The sequence below is a fragment of the Aspergillus candidus genome (genome assembly GCF_002847045.1).
Source record: "Aspergillus candidus strain CBS 102.13 unplaced genomic scaffold BDW47scaffold_66, whole genome shotgun sequence".
In the NCBI taxonomy this organism is placed as follows: Eukaryota; Fungi; Ascomycota; class Eurotiomycetes; order Eurotiales; family Aspergillaceae; genus Aspergillus; species Aspergillus candidus.
This window is the reverse complement of record NW_020194071.1, coordinates 56,808-70,741: the sequence shown is the minus strand read 5'-3', so window position 1 is coordinate 70,741 and position 13,934 is coordinate 56,808. Positions and strand designations below refer to the sequence as shown.

Genomic DNA, 13,934 nt, shown 5'->3' with positions numbered 1-13,934 from the left:
AATCTTCATATTCATCCTCCTCTCTTCCGACGCAAGAATGGAATGTTTCCGGCAGATCGCTCGACTGGTCAAGTCCCCCTTTCAGCGCGACTCGCACCGCCCGCTGGAGATCGTGAGTCCTTGTCCTCCCAGGCTTCCAGGCTTCCAGGTATCCCAGAATAGAACTAACCCTGTGTACAGGGTCCTCCGACCAACTTTCGAAAGGAGGAACTGCCCACGTTCTTCTCTGACGCAGAGGATGAGTGAGTCCTTCCATATAGATATATGTTGAACCCATCTAACTTCTCAGCGCTGCCACCCTGCATAGTCACGGCTCAATGACGGAAAAGGATGAAAAAGACGCCATGATCAAAGAGCTCGAGCGTGAGCCCTCTACGACAGAGAAGCTCCGATCTCGCGTCCGCAGGCTGAGCGTCCGTGTCGCCCACCAGCTGCCTGATCATGACGATGGCCCGCATCAATAGATTTGTCCTAGCGGATATGATGTACCTGATTTCTTTTTCCTATTTTGTTGTTTCCTTTGTTTTGTTTTGTTTGAATCCGGCGGAATCAGAGCAGGAATGTGGGAACCTCGTTGAGTCGTGACCGTTTTTTCTCTGTGTCGCGTTGATGGACATGTCGTTGTGCTGTCTCGATAGATGGGGATGGCGTGTGGTCCTGTACTTTTACGTCTGGTTCGGATAGCTCTGGCAGCTCATCGAAATCATCCAAGATTGATTTTCTCTTTGGTTTGTGGGTTTTGGTTGGTGTTCGTGTCGTAGCATCACCCACTCTTGGGTTGGTAGGCTCACTCCCCCTTGACGTAGTAGATCCATCCCTCGCCGTATCCCGCGGACGAGGAGTCAAAGAGATCCTCGGTGGGCTGGAATCCATGCTAGGATTCAATCTCACAGGGCGTACTAGACGACGCAATCTAGACGGTGAATCAGGCTGGACATCAAGATCGTCGTCATCATCGTCATCACCTTCCGAGGCGGTCTCCTCACCCCCTTGACCAACCACCCCCCTCCGCAGTGGCGACGACACCAGACCGCCATCGTCAGCCCCACGACTCGTCATCACCGTCTCTCCAGAAGCCTGCGAAAACCCCGCCGCAGCCCTCGTAAACGACCTCACGCCGCGCGCACCAACAAGCGACGGGCCCCTCCTCGGACTCAACATCAGCCCATGCAGCGACGTCCCCACAAAGCAATCATCCCCTTCATCATCCTCTTCCAACTCAACCCCCCTCATGCGTTTACGCTTACCCCTACCCAGCCCATCTCCACTCGATCCAGCAGCCGTCAATCCCTTCTCGCCCAGCAGAGATGGCGCAGTCGCACGCGCAAGATCCCCAATAGCACCCTGGTTCCGGAGCTTAACTTCCTTTCGCTGCTTGATGTACTCCCGATGGTGCAGGTGGCGGGTGAAGTCTTGCGCGATGGAGTGGAGCTCGTCTTCGACCATCATGTAGATGTCGTCGTTGGGGAAGCCTTCGATTAGGTACCTTGGTTTCCGTTAGAAGATGACTAGGTGGGGTGGTGTGGGATGGACTGGGGTGGGTCTATACTCTTCTGAGGGACAGTGATGACTAGGCGATGAGGGTGGGCTTGGGGCTTTGTTTAAATCAGTATTTGTCTATGCTGTGGGGATAAAATGAGGATATAATGGGGTAGAGACGTACACGATCGTAGAAAGTTCCGCTTGAAGCTCTTGTCTTCGCGTTTAGGCGTGGTGGTAGTCTTCTCTCGCTTTACGCGCTGGCGTCGCGGAGCCGGATCCGGAGGTTCGGCTTTTGGTACGAGCCATGGTAATGTTCGTGGCATTGTTGCGAAGATTATCGAGGTTGCTCTTGGGAGGTTGGGATGTTGTTGGTTGGTGTTATCGGCGGTGGTCCGACTGATAGCGCGGCGGAAAGTGGCGCGGGCGGAACTCTACCTCTACTTGGGTTGGATTGGATGGGCCCGCTCTGATTCTATCCCGTATGTAATCTACATAATAGCTTCGTACAAAAACAGTATTAGATGTGGGACCTATGCTGATAAAATAGTATTGATCTGGGTATCTGCTTCAATCTAAGTACCCTAGCGGGACTAATATCTCAAAAACGAGCTAGCTATGAAGACGCCGTGAACAACCCTGTCTGTCCATAGAATAATAACATCCGAAAACGCCCTGATCCCAAAGACGATGAAAAAACACTGTGATTTATCCAGTGATCGGACGCAAAAAAAGACCAGAAGAAAAGCAGAAAAAGAAACTAAACCTCCCCAGGCCTCTTACTATTACAGCTCACAATCTTGACCTTATCCGCCGTCACAGGAGTCTGATTATCGAGCTTGAAGGTAACATCCTTGATGAGGAAGGTCCACACTTCGTCGCAGAAGCGGTAGGTATCGAGGTGGCCCTGGTAAGACATCGTCAGCCTCTCCATCCATTCACCACTTAACCAAGAAAACATCTCTCTTCAAAAAGTCCGGGATAATGTATACCTTAAAGTTCAACCTTGCGCGCACCTTATCCGCCAGTACCTCCGTAACAATCCTATCAAACGTGGACAGGATCTTCATGGCGAGCTGGGGTTCGATGCGGCCTTCGTTGATCAGGTCGTCGAGGGTATCGGTTAGGGAGAGGCCGAGGCTGTATCCACAGAGTTAGTCACCCAGTCAAAAATAGAGTCGCAATATCTAGAATGAAGATTAATATACCTGCTCCCCCGGTAAAGTTCATAATAAGACTGAGCGCTCATCGTGGCGGCGTCTCAAGCAGACAGACAGAGGTGGTTGACGGAGAGAAAGTCGGCCCAGGCAACAAGGCGATCGTGGGGGGCCGATCCTCACGTGATGGCGCTAAACCGGTCGATTGGTTGGTGGTTGGTCAGGTGACATCATTGTCTTGATCATCTTTGTTCACTAACTATTTTGAAACAAGATCTTGATAACGGGTTTTTTATAAATATTGACTATAAAATAAGGTCATAATGTTGCACACTACGTGTAGACTGGGTCTGTTGAGGCACTGCACACTCTCGAGGGTGATTCCCTTGCCTGTATCTGTGTCGACGGCTTGTTCGTCTGGGCAAAGACATATATCGAGCTCGTCGATAAGGGCTTCATCGGATAACAACCACGGTAGGAGCCACAACTCTCTTCTACCAATAAGGTAGTATATGTACTCATGATGGTTAGACGAACACTCCCCCAAACAAGAACATCCCACAACCGACCAAGCCTCGCCAGACACAGCCTCACCAGCCAACAACAAAAGCAAAAGCAAGAGCGTCACCCAAGCGGATCAAGAACTCCGTGAACGCCTGGAGCAAATGTCAGGAGAGGGGGGAGCCGCTGGTATCGAGTACGAGGATGGGAAACCGGCGTCTATGAAACGGAGCGTTCGGAATAATATGTTTCGCTATATTTAGCTTACGAGAGGCGTCCATTCGCCTCGTATCAATGGCAGACCATTGATACCATCTGTAAATAAATGGAGAATCATAAACCAACAGAAAGTAACTTTCAATTTCGAGACTCCGGTCCTAAGACAAATGAGGCCTTCTATTGCCAAAAAGAAGCAGAAGAAATTAAGTTGAAAGAGGATATAAAAGAAAGAAAGAAAGAAGAAATTAGAAACACATCAAACTCCCCCACCAAAGCGCTCGTCCGTAGGTGCCCAAAGACAAAATCGTCACGTCATATCGATGCCGACCGGTAGAGAGCCATTACGAGGATCAATGCTATCCTACCGTGGAGATCCCGGCGAGGACCCCGGCACCAATGACCCCTCCGTCGGATGCTTCTCGCAAGAAGACTGACTTCCCGCTCTTCTGGGGCCCCGTCCGCATGATGAGCCGGTCAATGTATTGTTGGCACATCTCCTTGAACTGCGGGTATTGCTGGATGATGCCGCCCGTGTAGGCGACTACCAGTTCTTCAGGGCCCGACTCCCAGTCTGCCGGCGTCGGGGTGGGAGACAGGACAGGCACAATGTGGCCTTGGCCGCTGTTGTTCACACCATCAGATACCCCCGGGGTCAGGCTATCAATGGATGGCCCCGGGAGCGGGGTGTTGCCGTTGGGGGCAGGCGAGGGAGCAAGGGAACTCTCTGGCGAGTTCTCGGTGCTATCCGCTTTCAGTTCAATCTCCCGTGTGCAGGCCAGCAGACCCACCACGGCCGCCGCGATCAGGCCCGCAGATCGTCGTTGGACCGTTCGGGCGATCTTTCGGAAGGCTCCTGCGGTCATCACGTCCCAATGCCAGTCGCTGCTCTCCGGTGGCGGCAGCGTTCGCTTCAAGACATCAACCAGATCCAGATCGGACCGAGCCCGGGCCACGGTGTCGGAGACGTACGTCGTCGTCAGGGCGTACTCTTGAATCAGGGTCGCCGGCAGCTGTTTCGGCGACAGTTCGGCGATGTTGACGAGGTAGTCGAACAGGATGATCCGGATCAGTTCGCCGATATACCGGCCGCCGGTCATATACTCGAAGGGTTGGAATCCGGGCCGAGCGCACGCTCGGTCCAACTCGTCGTCCCATTTCGTAATGATGTTGAGCTCTTGAAGAGGAGGCAAGGCACCGGAGATGGTCCACTCCGTGTTGATCACGGTCTCCTCGGCCGTCGGGTTCTTCGACCGGACATGGTTCGCCTTGGACTCGTGGAGCGCGCTAAGTTTCATGGGGATGGTGGCGTTGCACCCCGTGCCTACGATGATGCCCATTGCGACCCGGCTGTTGGGCAGAGACTTGACCGCATATGCCAGCGAAGCTAGCGTGGCAACGGCGTCGTTGGTGATCGCGGCGATCTTGAGCTTCGGCAGCGAGTACAGTTTGCGGCGCTTCTTCGACGGCTCGTGGTCATCATCCGGCCGCTTCGTGTGCTTCTCGTAACCGCTCAGTAAGATGTTCCGCAGGTTGAGATCCGAGGTGATGGCGAATCCTTTGCCCATTGGCATCAAAGTGGCCTCTGTCAGGGACTCCTGCCTGCATGCTGTCAGTCGCCGGAATGAGTGGGGGTTGGGCTCCAGTTGGGCTCCAGGGAAACAGCGGAACGTACATAATGGGGAAACTGAAGGTAATTCCCATCTCCAGCTCCTCCGGTATACTGCCTTTGGTCGCATCCGAGGTCAAGCTCTCCGCCACCACTTCCGCAATACAGTCCCCGATCCAAGAGAATAGGTCATCCGCTTTGTCCTTCTTTAGATGCTCTTGGATGGGCCACGCCTTTTCTAACGTCCGTCTCACCCGTTGTCGCTGCGCCTTTCGGATCGTATCCTTGGTTCTCTCCGTTGCATCGGCGGGCTTGTTGTCGGAATCCGCCGCATCCCCGAGAAGTTCAATGAACGCGACTCGCAGGTTACTCCCGCCTACGTCGATCGCCAGGTACCGACCGGTCTCCATTCCGGTAGGTAACTTGGTCACCGGCGTCGGCAGGAACTGTTGGTCGGACTCCAGGGCGAGGTCACGGTAGACGTTCGAGAAGCGTCGCGCCAGTTTGTAGAGGATCGCTTCCCGCGGGATGAGCGGGGACAAGAATTCGTCCAGCTTCCTCTGGTAGTCCAAGTATTCTTGCTGATCCGGATCCAGGTCGGGTCCTTCCTCCTCATCCTCCTCAATAATGTCCTCCTGCACGTTATCCTGCTCCTCTTCCTCCTCCTCCTCCTCCTCCTCCGCATAGATCACATCGGTTGGGGCCATCATCGCGGATCGCTAATCCGCGTCGCAATAGTCCGAAGTGCGTTTCTGCGTGAGGCAAAGGTGGTCAGAGGATCGGTGCAACGCCCAGCTAGGATGATTGGTGAGACGACGATGCTGTGTGTGCAACGACCCGTAGGTTGAAATTGAATATGCCTTCGATTCGCGGAATGTAGTTTAATTTGTATTCTGATTATCGTTTGTTGTTTTTAATAAAAAAAAAAAATAAAAAAAAAAAATTGTTGAAGTAAGACGAGGTCGATGCAACGTAGCTGAGTTACCAGTATTGTAAAGCCTTAAACTGTTGTGAAATCGACCGAATATGCGACTCCAGGGGGCGGGGAGGGAATCCGGCTGAAGGAAGTTCGCTGGACTCTCAAACTAAACGTCCCGATTGATGATCAGCATTTCCGATTGTACAGGAAGAACGGTCAAATTCCAACATTGTTGGCTGCGGGGACGCGTTGTCTGAAAATGCAACGCTGGAGAAAGAATTCCGCAGGACTAGACCAGCGTGCGCGGCGACGATCACCACCACGCAGGAAGCCTTAGTGCCCAGTGGGGGGGAGAAAAGAGACAAGAAGGAATAGGGGGAGAAAAAAATCGCACCACCGTGGGGGGAGTGTCAACAGATGGTCAAGAACGACAAAACCACCCAAGCCATTGGTTGGTCCAGTACCGTTCTAGACCGAGAGGAACAATCCCAGGTTGTATTTAGCTGGCGCGATGGAGAGAATGGCGTGGGGTCTGGCGACAAGACGACGGTATACAGTATACACGACCGCAGATAAGATGGCGGGGAGTGGGGAGAGACGATCGTTAAGTAGATTTGAATGAAAGAACCTTGGGCGACCACACCCCAAGGCTCCAAATGACAATGGGATTTGGAAGGAGAATGGAAGAAAGAGTCAGAGACTCCGAGTCTCGTTGGACGCGGACTGAAACTAAGTGAATGCGATGCTCCACCGAGTAGTGGGGGTGGGAGGGAAAGGAAGGGAAAGAGGTGTGGAGAGGAAAAGAAAAGCGATCCAACGATCAAAACACGAACGAGAGAAAGTCACCGGATGGTTATTATGTCAGAGAGACCGACAGGAAGAAACTCCCAGGTCAAGTCAAGTCAAGTCAAGTCAAGTCAAGTCAGGTAGTCAAGAAGAAGTTCAGATGGCAGCAAATGCGACCATCATCTGTTAGGCGATGTGACGTTGCTGCCACCCTCCCCTCTCTCTCTCTCTCTCGCTCTCGCTCTCTCCATCATCCCTCTGGTTCGATTGGACTCGATTGCTTCTTTGACTTGGTTTGATTTGTTTTAGTTTTATTTATTTATTTATTTCCAGATAGAATGGATTCTGCACCATTCGTTCAACAGTGGTCCCCCCTCAATCGGCCTTGTCTTGGTACAGTAGCTGCGCGGACTGTTCTTGTTGGCTGACCAGGTTTTGGTTTCATTGACAACCTTCTATCATTGGTCTGAGTCGGCTGGAGACAATTGTGGATGGCACACGTAGTGCCTTCTGGGAGGTAGTATTCCCCCTCTTTTTTGCCCTTTGAATCCTGACTATCGCCGGGCCAGAAGTCTCTCGGGTGATCACACTGGGTGAGATCATCTCTATCTAGTCCATCGGTCTGGGTCCATCAGTCTGAAGGTGGGAGTTGACAGGTCCGTATAATCTCCACCGGTTATTCCTCGGTCAAGGCGGCTCAATCTGTCACTCCCGCATCACACCAGGGGGACCACTGAAACAGAAAAGGACGCCAAGGGGCACAGGATAGCACCGGAACATCCCAGATGCTCGGATCGCGCTTGAGGTCTCCAGCGTGTCGGACTATCAAGGGAAAACAGTGGGGTCGGAGGTGCACTCGGCTCCCAAGCGAGACAGGCGAGGATTAAAGTATGGAGACCCGTGCATAATTGCACCCGCTCGACAGTCTAGGTACTACACTTCTGGAGCTTCCTCTGGTTGGTCCGGCTCGTATAGGTCAGTTGACGCCATGGCATTCGGCTGCGATGGACTGAACGGCTCTCCGTCAGGTCCTCGTGTTTGCAGAGACCTGTCGAGTCGTCGACTCTTGTCATTCTCCTCGAATACGGCCTGGGGAAAGATCTGATAGGGTCCCGGCTGTGCGGCCACGCGTACCGAGAGATTTTTCCGCCGGAGTTGATCCAAGAGGGGATGCCGCTCATCGACTTGGGCCATCGTCACGGGCGAACTAGTCTGTCTTCGGGACATCTCGTAAAGGGCAACTCTACGGCGGGACATCGGAAACCTGATGTCTTGAACCTCGTAAGGAGCCAGTTAGCAACTCACGAGACCGCTAAGCCCCTTGGGGATACGTATCCCATCTGCCTAGTACCTACACTTGTGACCAGGTTCAGTCTCCGTCAACGGGTCCGGAAGTGACCTGTCTCCGAGATCGGAGAGCTAAAGCAAACAACCTTTGCCAAAAAGATGCGGAGAAAGACAAGTCTGAGCGGGTGGGTGATCTGCGTCGGAGTCATCCTAGCTTTCTTTTCCCCTATCTAGGCCTAGATACGAGGTTGACCTGGAATCGCGACCGGAGTCTGGCCAGCGCGGTCCGGCGAAGACCGTCGTAGGTTAATTAGGTGGGAGCTGTCGCAGCCCATCTTAGCTTCGTAGGACAAACAGGGGTTTTAGAGTAGTTCATTCTGCCCCCTCGGGCTCCCGCCGTCTTCATTCCCTTCCCATCTCCCCAGCTCCCACGTCGGGATTTCACTAGGGTGATATATATTTGCCAAGCAGTTGCATCGAAGCAGGGCAGCGAACGAGATTTAATCAGGGACTCCGGACCACCAGTCGGCAACATTAGCCAACATTAGCCCTGGAGATGCCCGGGGGAGGAATTTGACTTCCATCCATGCAAGATGGACCTGCTCGAAAACCATTTCCACGTTTCATTCTCATCCTGTGTTTCGTTACTCCGTGTAGGAGATCCCAGGATTGTGATCATGGTTGGGAGTCAACTGGCCAATGAGTGGGCGTAACCATGACGCAAGAACAACAACAATGTCCTTACCTCGCTATCTTAGGCACCATAATATGGACAACCACCAGACAGGCATAGATTGATGAACTAATCAAGCATTGGACCATTCATTGACGGGATATAATAAGAACACTGTCCAGGGTATATTCTTCATCTGGGTGTAACGGTGAACGGGACAGGGAGAGTAAGAAGGACGGGAAGCCTTGAGTCCCCGCAGTCACATTGACTTGGAATCTTTGGAATCCTTTTTTTTCCCATTCCTCCCTTGCTGGATCTGGTTCTGGACCTTCTTCTCTTTTTCCCCTTTCTCTTTATTTGATTACTATTATTACGATAATATTATTCTCATCGTCATACAAATCGTTACCTAAATACAGATCACCATGGAGAAATCCCAAAGTCAATACAACCCCGACAACCAATACGACGGTTTCTCTCCGACTTCCGCCGCCCCCTACGCAGCCCGCTCCCGACGTAACCGGGCGTTGTCCCGACTCACCCTAGGCGTGGCGGTCGTCGCCCTGCTGATTGTCAGCGGCGCCTTCCTCGCCGTGCCTGGGCACAACCTGCTGCCATGCCACAAGTGGATGGGACGACGGTCCGACGGTGGGTCTGCGGTCGTGGTCGGACAGGGCGACAAATCCACCGGGACGGAGGGAAGCCTACTAGAGAACCGCCCGGAGGATCGCTCGTCGAATCGGAAGGTTCCACTCGAGGCGCACATCATGAGTAAATGCCCGGATGCCCAGGCTTGTCTCCAGCAGCTGGTCGTGCCGGCCATGGAGCAGATCAGCGACAAGGTGGACTTTGGCTTGTCGTTTATTGCTAAGTAAGCATCGGGTGTGCATTGACATCAAGAAGAGATCACTAGGCTAACTCATGAATAGTGTATCCAGCGGCTCATCGGAGATCAAGTGCAAGCACGGTCCCGGGGAGTGCGTGGGCGATATGATCATCCTCTGCGCTGCGAACCTGCCGTTCCCGCCAGACGGGAGCGACGATGGCGCGAAGACCCCGACTATCCGGTCGCTGGGCTTCGCGAACTGTCTCATCGGCGAGTATGAAGATATCCCCGGACGCCCGTTGGTCGAGAAGTGTGCCGCGCAGCATGGGATTGATTTCGACGCTCTGAACCGCTGTGCTAGCAATCAGGACGACGATCCGAATGATCCTGATAAGCTCAGTGGGCTGGCCCTGCTGCGGAAGAGTGCCCTTCGGAGCGCAAAGCTGAAGGCTGGCATCAGCTGTACAGTCCGGTTGAATGAGTCTGTCTGGTGTGTTCGTGATGGCGGAGTCTGGAAGGACTGTGTTAAGGGGGGGAAGGCGAGTGAGGTGTCGGTGTTGGTTGAGGAAGTCAACCGGCTGTATGATGAGGAGAATTAGACGAGCAGACCTTTTAGTGGGTTTGGTATATATATGATGTGCTCTGATGCAGGCTGTCCTTCATGATTAGTTAGAGAATGAAAGTTGGTTATCTTATGGCTGTTGTTCTGGATTCCCTGCTTTATGCTCACGATGATATAGTAACGCCTTTATTCCCAGCGATGGACAATGGTCGAACATGGGGTATTTCCCATACCATTCTACTGATCAACTAAAATGAAAACACCCAACAAAATACCAGGCTATGGTGAACGGTCAAGCAGCAAGCAGCTCTACACTGATATGGCTTTATCGAATCTGCTCAGAATATCACTTTACTTGCCCACTTCACCAGATTGGCCGTGCAACGCTCACAACGATCCCCATTCACTCAAACATGGAGCCAGCCAGGCCAAAACCTTTATTCTCTCGGCAACCATTGACTCATTCTCTCAACAGACCATCGCAAACATCATCTCTTGTTTCTGTCCAAACCCATCTCACATTTCCCAAAACCTCCCATCATCTATTTCCCCATCACCTTAGCCCCTATCCCCAAACCAAAATCAACAGCCATGTCTCCCTCACACAGTCGCAGTCGCCACTCCAGAAGAGACCACCACCGCCATCATGAGGACCGCAACCTAGACGATCTCATCCGCAGATACACCCAAGCAATCCAGCCGTCGCCCGTCCTCGCTGACATTCTCAGAAGCTCTCGAGAATCATCCCTACTCGTCAGCGCCCTCCGCCGCCAGGTCTCGCTCATTAAGTGCCGCTCCCCAGACCCCAGGGACAACCAGGTTACTGTCTACGACAGGGCCCTGATGGAGCTGTCTCGTTCTGGTGACGATCCGAGACACCTTGGTGCTTTGGAGCTCTATCTGACGGAGTATTTGGGGATTGTTCCGATTGTGCCGTTCCAACAGGGGAGGGATGTTGCGAAGGAGTGTGCTGAGGTGGAGGAGGTTTTTGGTAGAGGTATTGCACATCTTATTTGATATTCTCTTCATGATCAAATACACGCTTACCTCACTGTGTTATAGCCCGCGAGACTGAGCCGGACAAAACCGACAACAAGAAAAAGAAAAAAGAAACCAGAACCAGAACTCACCCCAGACCATCAATCTCTCCGATCGAAAGAAGAACAGCCAGTCCCACCAGACCCCACCACCCTAACAGCAACAACAACAACAACAAAACCATACATTCCAACAACCCACCCCCCAACGACGAAGTCCAAAACCGCATCACCCGCCTCCTCTCAACTTACCAAACCGCCAAAGATGACTACTTCGGATCCCTGCAGCAAAGCGGCATGGTTAGCATGGACGCGGCGCGTTTCCTGCGCGACACGGCGGAGAACACCCTGCGGTATCTGCGGAGCAATGGGCTCGCGGAGGAGAAGGTGGGATTGGTGACGGAGCTGGAGTATACGTTTGCCGCTGCGAGGGATAAGGCTACTGCGCTGTCTGGGGGCAGGAAGAGGCATTTTGATGAGGCGGATGGTGGTGGTGGTGGAAGGTGGAGTGGGAGGTCGGGTAGGAAGAGGGGTCGGAGGGTTATGATGGATTCTTATCGTCCGGAGGGTTGATTGAGCTGGGGGAATTTAGGGTGGGATTAGGGAGAACTTGTAGGGCTGGGTGGGAGTTGTGGTAGGGATAGGAATTTGTTCTGACGGTGTTGATCATGCGGTAGTGGGAAGGTGATTCTGGGTTGAGACCTACGTTTATTGATCGAGGATATGGTTTTCAGGTACTAGGTACACTATCCGCGAAGTCGATTAACATGAGCCTGTTGTAAGATACATGTCTCTCCACTCAACAAACTCTGATGTTTTATGTCATATCTTTTCTGGGATTGTGAACCATCCTGTATCTTTCTATGGGCATCCTGGGAGTCAACGATGGTAGGCATCGCTAAGGGAAGATATTCCCGGCTGACCAGCTGTACTCTTACTCAACCCAACCTGTATTATGTTCAAATCCTCTATGCTTCCCTACAACTGTATATTCGGTTATATAGCTAATTTGGTTATAGGTAGTCTGGTTACGCTGCAGGTTTAAGATGAACCCATCTAATCAAGTATTAACCCAGCAGTGTACCTCACCGGACAAGTGGGCAACTCCTGAGACTGATCGGAGTTGAGAACCATGTACGGGAGTTCCTCTAGTGCACATTGTATAAACACTGTCATACAAGCACCCCCTCATGCTTGACTCGCTGACTATCCCTCAAACCTACCAAACAGTCCGTATATTCCACCCCTTCACGCGTATCCGCACCCAAACGAAGCAAGCAAACGCAATCACATAGCTGAGACCAGTAAACAGAATAACGCCCCAGTACCCACGGCGTCCCCGACCAGTAGACGTGATAAGGTTCCCGGCGATTGGGATTCCAGTAAGACAGCCGATGCTGGCGACGGTGTAAGCGCTAGCATAGTACCTGCCATAGTCATGTGTAGCGCACAGCTGACCGACACAGACAGGCATCAAGCTAGTATTAGAGCCACTGGCAAAACCAAAGACCACGACGAACATAATAAGAAGAGCCTTGCTGGGCGGGGCGTCGGCCAGTGCGTCAGGCAGCCACAGACCCATAACGGCAGCGAAACAGATGGTGTTGGAGACGATCATCGTGTTATAGCGGCCCTTCTTGTCAGCGATGTATCCAATAAGGTAGCGGCCGAAGCAGGACACAGCGTTGAGAATCGCAAGCAGCTGGTATGCAAAGGCCGCCGCGCCGCTGACGGACTTGCCTTCTAGAAGGCCCTGTCGGATGAGGTAGTAGCTTGGGATGTACGTCACGGGGACAAAGTACGCCCATTCGAGGAAGAAGATGCCCGCCGTGGTGACGGCCATGGCGCCCGTACCGTCCTTGAATATGCGCGGGTCTGGTACCATGTCGCGCCAGGAGGTTTCTGCGCCTCTCTTGGGGGGGAGGCGGCTGCGGCAGAGGATTACGCTGAAGGCGCACAGCAGGAGGAAGACGAAGCCGACGATGCGCGTCGACCACGCCCATCCTACCTGTGGGAGCAGAGACTGAATCATCAGTGGGAAGAGCACGCCACCAAAGCCGCTGCCGGTGAAGGCAAAGCCACTTGCTTCGCCGCGCCGTTCGTGGAACCAGTGCGAGATGGCGCCCATTGCGGGGGTGAACAGGAAAGAATTCCCGATACCGCTGAGGACGGAGAACGCGAGGATGAACTGGTAATACTCTGGGTTGAAACCAGCAGGTTACGTATAAGCTTGTTTCTGCTTTATGAACTGGCTATCCCGCGACCAAGTGTAAGCTGCGTCTAAACTCACCGTTGCACAGGCCGAGCGTAAAAGTACCGATCAGCAGAAAGACGCTCCCAATCAGCATCAGCCCGCGCGGGCCCCGGGCATCGAAGATGGGCCCAATCTGGACGCCGCAGAAGTAAGAGACAAAGACGTAGATGCCGAAGATCCACCCGGTGGTGTTTGCCGAGCTCGAGGCTAGGATATTCGTCGACACATATGCCTCCAAGACCCCAACCGAGTTGACCATACCTAGCCCGGCTGTCATGGAACACCATGAGCCCAGGGCAACCGTCCATGCGGCAACTCCACCTTCTGGATAACTGATTGCCTCTACTGAGGGGCCATCTTCACAGGGTTCCGGTGGAAGCTGGTTGCTGGGTTGTTTCTCGACAATTGCCATGTTTAGGCCAACAGAGGCAGTGGTGGAGGGGGGAGAAAAAATATGAGTAGCTCGATAGTTCACTAACTGTAGTAAAGAAATACTAGACGCCGTTGTAGAAAAGCGAAGGAGGGATTTCTCGTTCGAAAACAAGGGCTACATTGCGGGCAAAGAGCTAAGTAGATAGCGGAGAAGTATGTAGGTATTATTAATGGCCTTGAAGCCTTGACGGGCCGT

The 13,934-nt window shown here is 52.9% G+C and overlaps 8 protein-coding genes across 8 annotated transcripts; 3 read left to right on the top strand and 5 right to left on the bottom strand.

The window, feature by feature from the left end:
- Window positions 1-37: 37 nt before the first annotated feature.
- BDW47DRAFT_129192 (uncharacterized protein) lies at window positions 38-464 on the top strand (the record flags this gene model as incomplete). Its single annotated transcript, XM_024816956.1, has 3 exons — window positions 38-112; window positions 181-242; window positions 290-464. 3 exons carry the CDS (start codon window positions 38-40, stop codon window positions 462-464), a joined length of 312 nt encoding a protein of 103 aa, XP_024668301.1.
- BDW47DRAFT_79332 (uncharacterized protein) lies at window positions 414-1,836 on the bottom strand. Its single transcript, XM_024819872.1, has 3 exons — window positions 1,664-1,836; window positions 1,550-1,595; window positions 414-1,486 (listed from the first exon to the last, which is right to left on the bottom strand). The coding sequence occupies exons 1-3, from the start codon at window positions 1,803-1,805 to the stop codon at window positions 550-552; spliced, it is 1,125 nt and encodes a 374-aa protein (XP_024668300.1). The 5' UTR covers window positions 1,806-1,836; the 3' UTR covers window positions 414-549.
- A 179-nt stretch (window positions 1,837-2,015) lies between these two features.
- Window positions 2,016-2,756, bottom strand: BDW47DRAFT_112505 (transcription initiation factor IIA subunit gamma). Its single transcript, XM_024814183.1, has 3 exons — window positions 2,688-2,756; window positions 2,472-2,619; window positions 2,016-2,386 (listed from the first exon to the last, which is right to left on the bottom strand). The coding sequence occupies exons 1-3, from the start codon at window positions 2,726-2,728 to the stop codon at window positions 2,240-2,242; spliced, it is 336 nt and encodes a 111-aa protein (XP_024668299.1). The 5' UTR covers window positions 2,729-2,756; the 3' UTR covers window positions 2,016-2,239.
- A 694-nt stretch (window positions 2,757-3,450) lies between these two features.
- On the bottom strand, window positions 3,451-5,985 carry BDW47DRAFT_79294 (hexokinase family protein). The gene is made up of 2 exons (XM_024819871.1): window positions 5,029-5,985; window positions 3,451-4,955 (listed from the first exon to the last, which is right to left on the bottom strand). The coding sequence occupies exons 1-2, from the start codon at window positions 5,670-5,672 to the stop codon at window positions 3,713-3,715; spliced, it is 1,887 nt and encodes a 628-aa protein (XP_024668298.1). The 5' UTR covers window positions 5,673-5,985; the 3' UTR covers window positions 3,451-3,712.
- Window positions 5,986-6,878: 893 nt separating this feature from the next.
- Window positions 6,879-8,320, bottom strand: BDW47DRAFT_112502 (uncharacterized protein). Its single transcript, XM_024814182.1, has one exon. The coding sequence runs from the start codon at window positions 7,922-7,924 to the stop codon at window positions 7,601-7,603; it is 324 nt and encodes a 107-aa protein (XP_024668297.1). The 5' UTR covers window positions 7,925-8,320; the 3' UTR covers window positions 6,879-7,600.
- A 936-nt stretch (window positions 8,321-9,256) lies between these two features.
- Window positions 9,257-10,052, top strand: BDW47DRAFT_120493 (GILT family protein; the record flags this gene model as incomplete). Its single annotated transcript, XM_024815495.1, has 2 exons — window positions 9,257-9,498; window positions 9,557-10,052. The coding sequence occupies 2 exons, from the start codon at window positions 9,257-9,259 to the stop codon at window positions 10,050-10,052; spliced, it is 738 nt and encodes a 245-aa protein (XP_024668296.1).
- A 554-nt stretch (window positions 10,053-10,606) lies between these two features.
- On the top strand, window positions 10,607-11,625 carry BDW47DRAFT_129187 (uncharacterized protein; the record flags this gene model as incomplete). The annotated part of the gene is made up of 2 exons (XM_024816955.1): window positions 10,607-11,012; window positions 11,078-11,625. The coding sequence occupies 2 exons, from the start codon at window positions 10,607-10,609 to the stop codon at window positions 11,623-11,625; spliced, it is 954 nt and encodes a 317-aa protein (XP_024668295.1).
- A 639-nt stretch (window positions 11,626-12,264) lies between these two features.
- BDW47DRAFT_134408 (MFS monocarboxylate transporter) lies at window positions 12,265-13,752 on the bottom strand. The gene is made up of 2 exons (XM_024818071.1): window positions 13,343-13,752; window positions 12,265-13,251 (listed from the first exon to the last, which is right to left on the bottom strand). The coding sequence occupies exons 1-2, from the start codon at window positions 13,716-13,718 to the stop codon at window positions 12,272-12,274; spliced, it is 1,356 nt and encodes a 451-aa protein (XP_024668294.1). The 5' UTR covers window positions 13,719-13,752; the 3' UTR covers window positions 12,265-12,271.
- Between the last annotated feature and the right edge of the window lie 182 nt (window positions 13,753-13,934).

Excerpts from the sequence above, each read along its gene's own strand:
- BDW47DRAFT_79332 (XM_024819872.1), bottom strand. The coding sequence starts at position 1,805 with ATGCCACGAACATTACCATGGCTCGTACCAAAAGCCGAACCTCCGGAT. Across the intron at positions 1,596-1,663 it reads GCGGAACTTTCTACGATCGT|CCCCAAGCCCACCCTCATCG; the intron begins GTACGTCTCTAC and ends ATTTAAACAAAG. Across the intron at positions 1,487-1,549 it reads CATCACTGTCCCTCAGAAGA|GTACCTAATCGAAGGCTTCC; the intron begins GTATAGACCCAC and ends ACGGAAACCAAG.
- BDW47DRAFT_112505 (XM_024814183.1), bottom strand. The coding sequence starts at position 2,728 with ATGAGCGCTCAGTCTTATTATGAACTTTACCGGGGGAGCAG. Across the intron at positions 2,620-2,687 it reads GAACTTTACCGGGGGAGCAG|CCTCGGCCTCTCCCTAACCG; the intron begins GTATATTAATCT and ends CTGTGGATACAG. Across the intron at positions 2,387-2,471 it reads GCGCAAGGTTGAACTTTAAG|GGCCACCTCGATACCTACCG; the intron begins GTATACATTATC and ends ATGTCTTACCAG.
- BDW47DRAFT_79294 (XM_024819871.1), bottom strand. The coding sequence starts at position 5,672 with ATGATGGCCCCAACCGATGTGATCTATGCGGAGGAGGAGGAGGAGGAG. Across the intron at positions 4,956-5,028 it reads ACCTTCAGTTTCCCCATTAT|GCAGGAGTCCCTGACAGAGG; the intron begins GTACGTTCCGCT and ends GACAGCATGCAG.
- BDW47DRAFT_112502 (XM_024814182.1), bottom strand. The coding sequence starts at position 7,924 with ATGTCCCGCCGTAGAGTTGCCCTTTACGAGATGTCCCGAAGACAGACT.
- BDW47DRAFT_134408 (XM_024818071.1), bottom strand. The coding sequence starts at position 13,718 with ATGGCAATTGTCGAGAAACAACCCAGCAACCAGCTTCCACCGGAACCC. Across the intron at positions 13,252-13,342 it reads TACGCTCGGCCTGTGCAACG|AGTATTACCAGTTCATCCTC; the intron begins GTGAGTTTAGAC and ends GTTTCAACCCAG.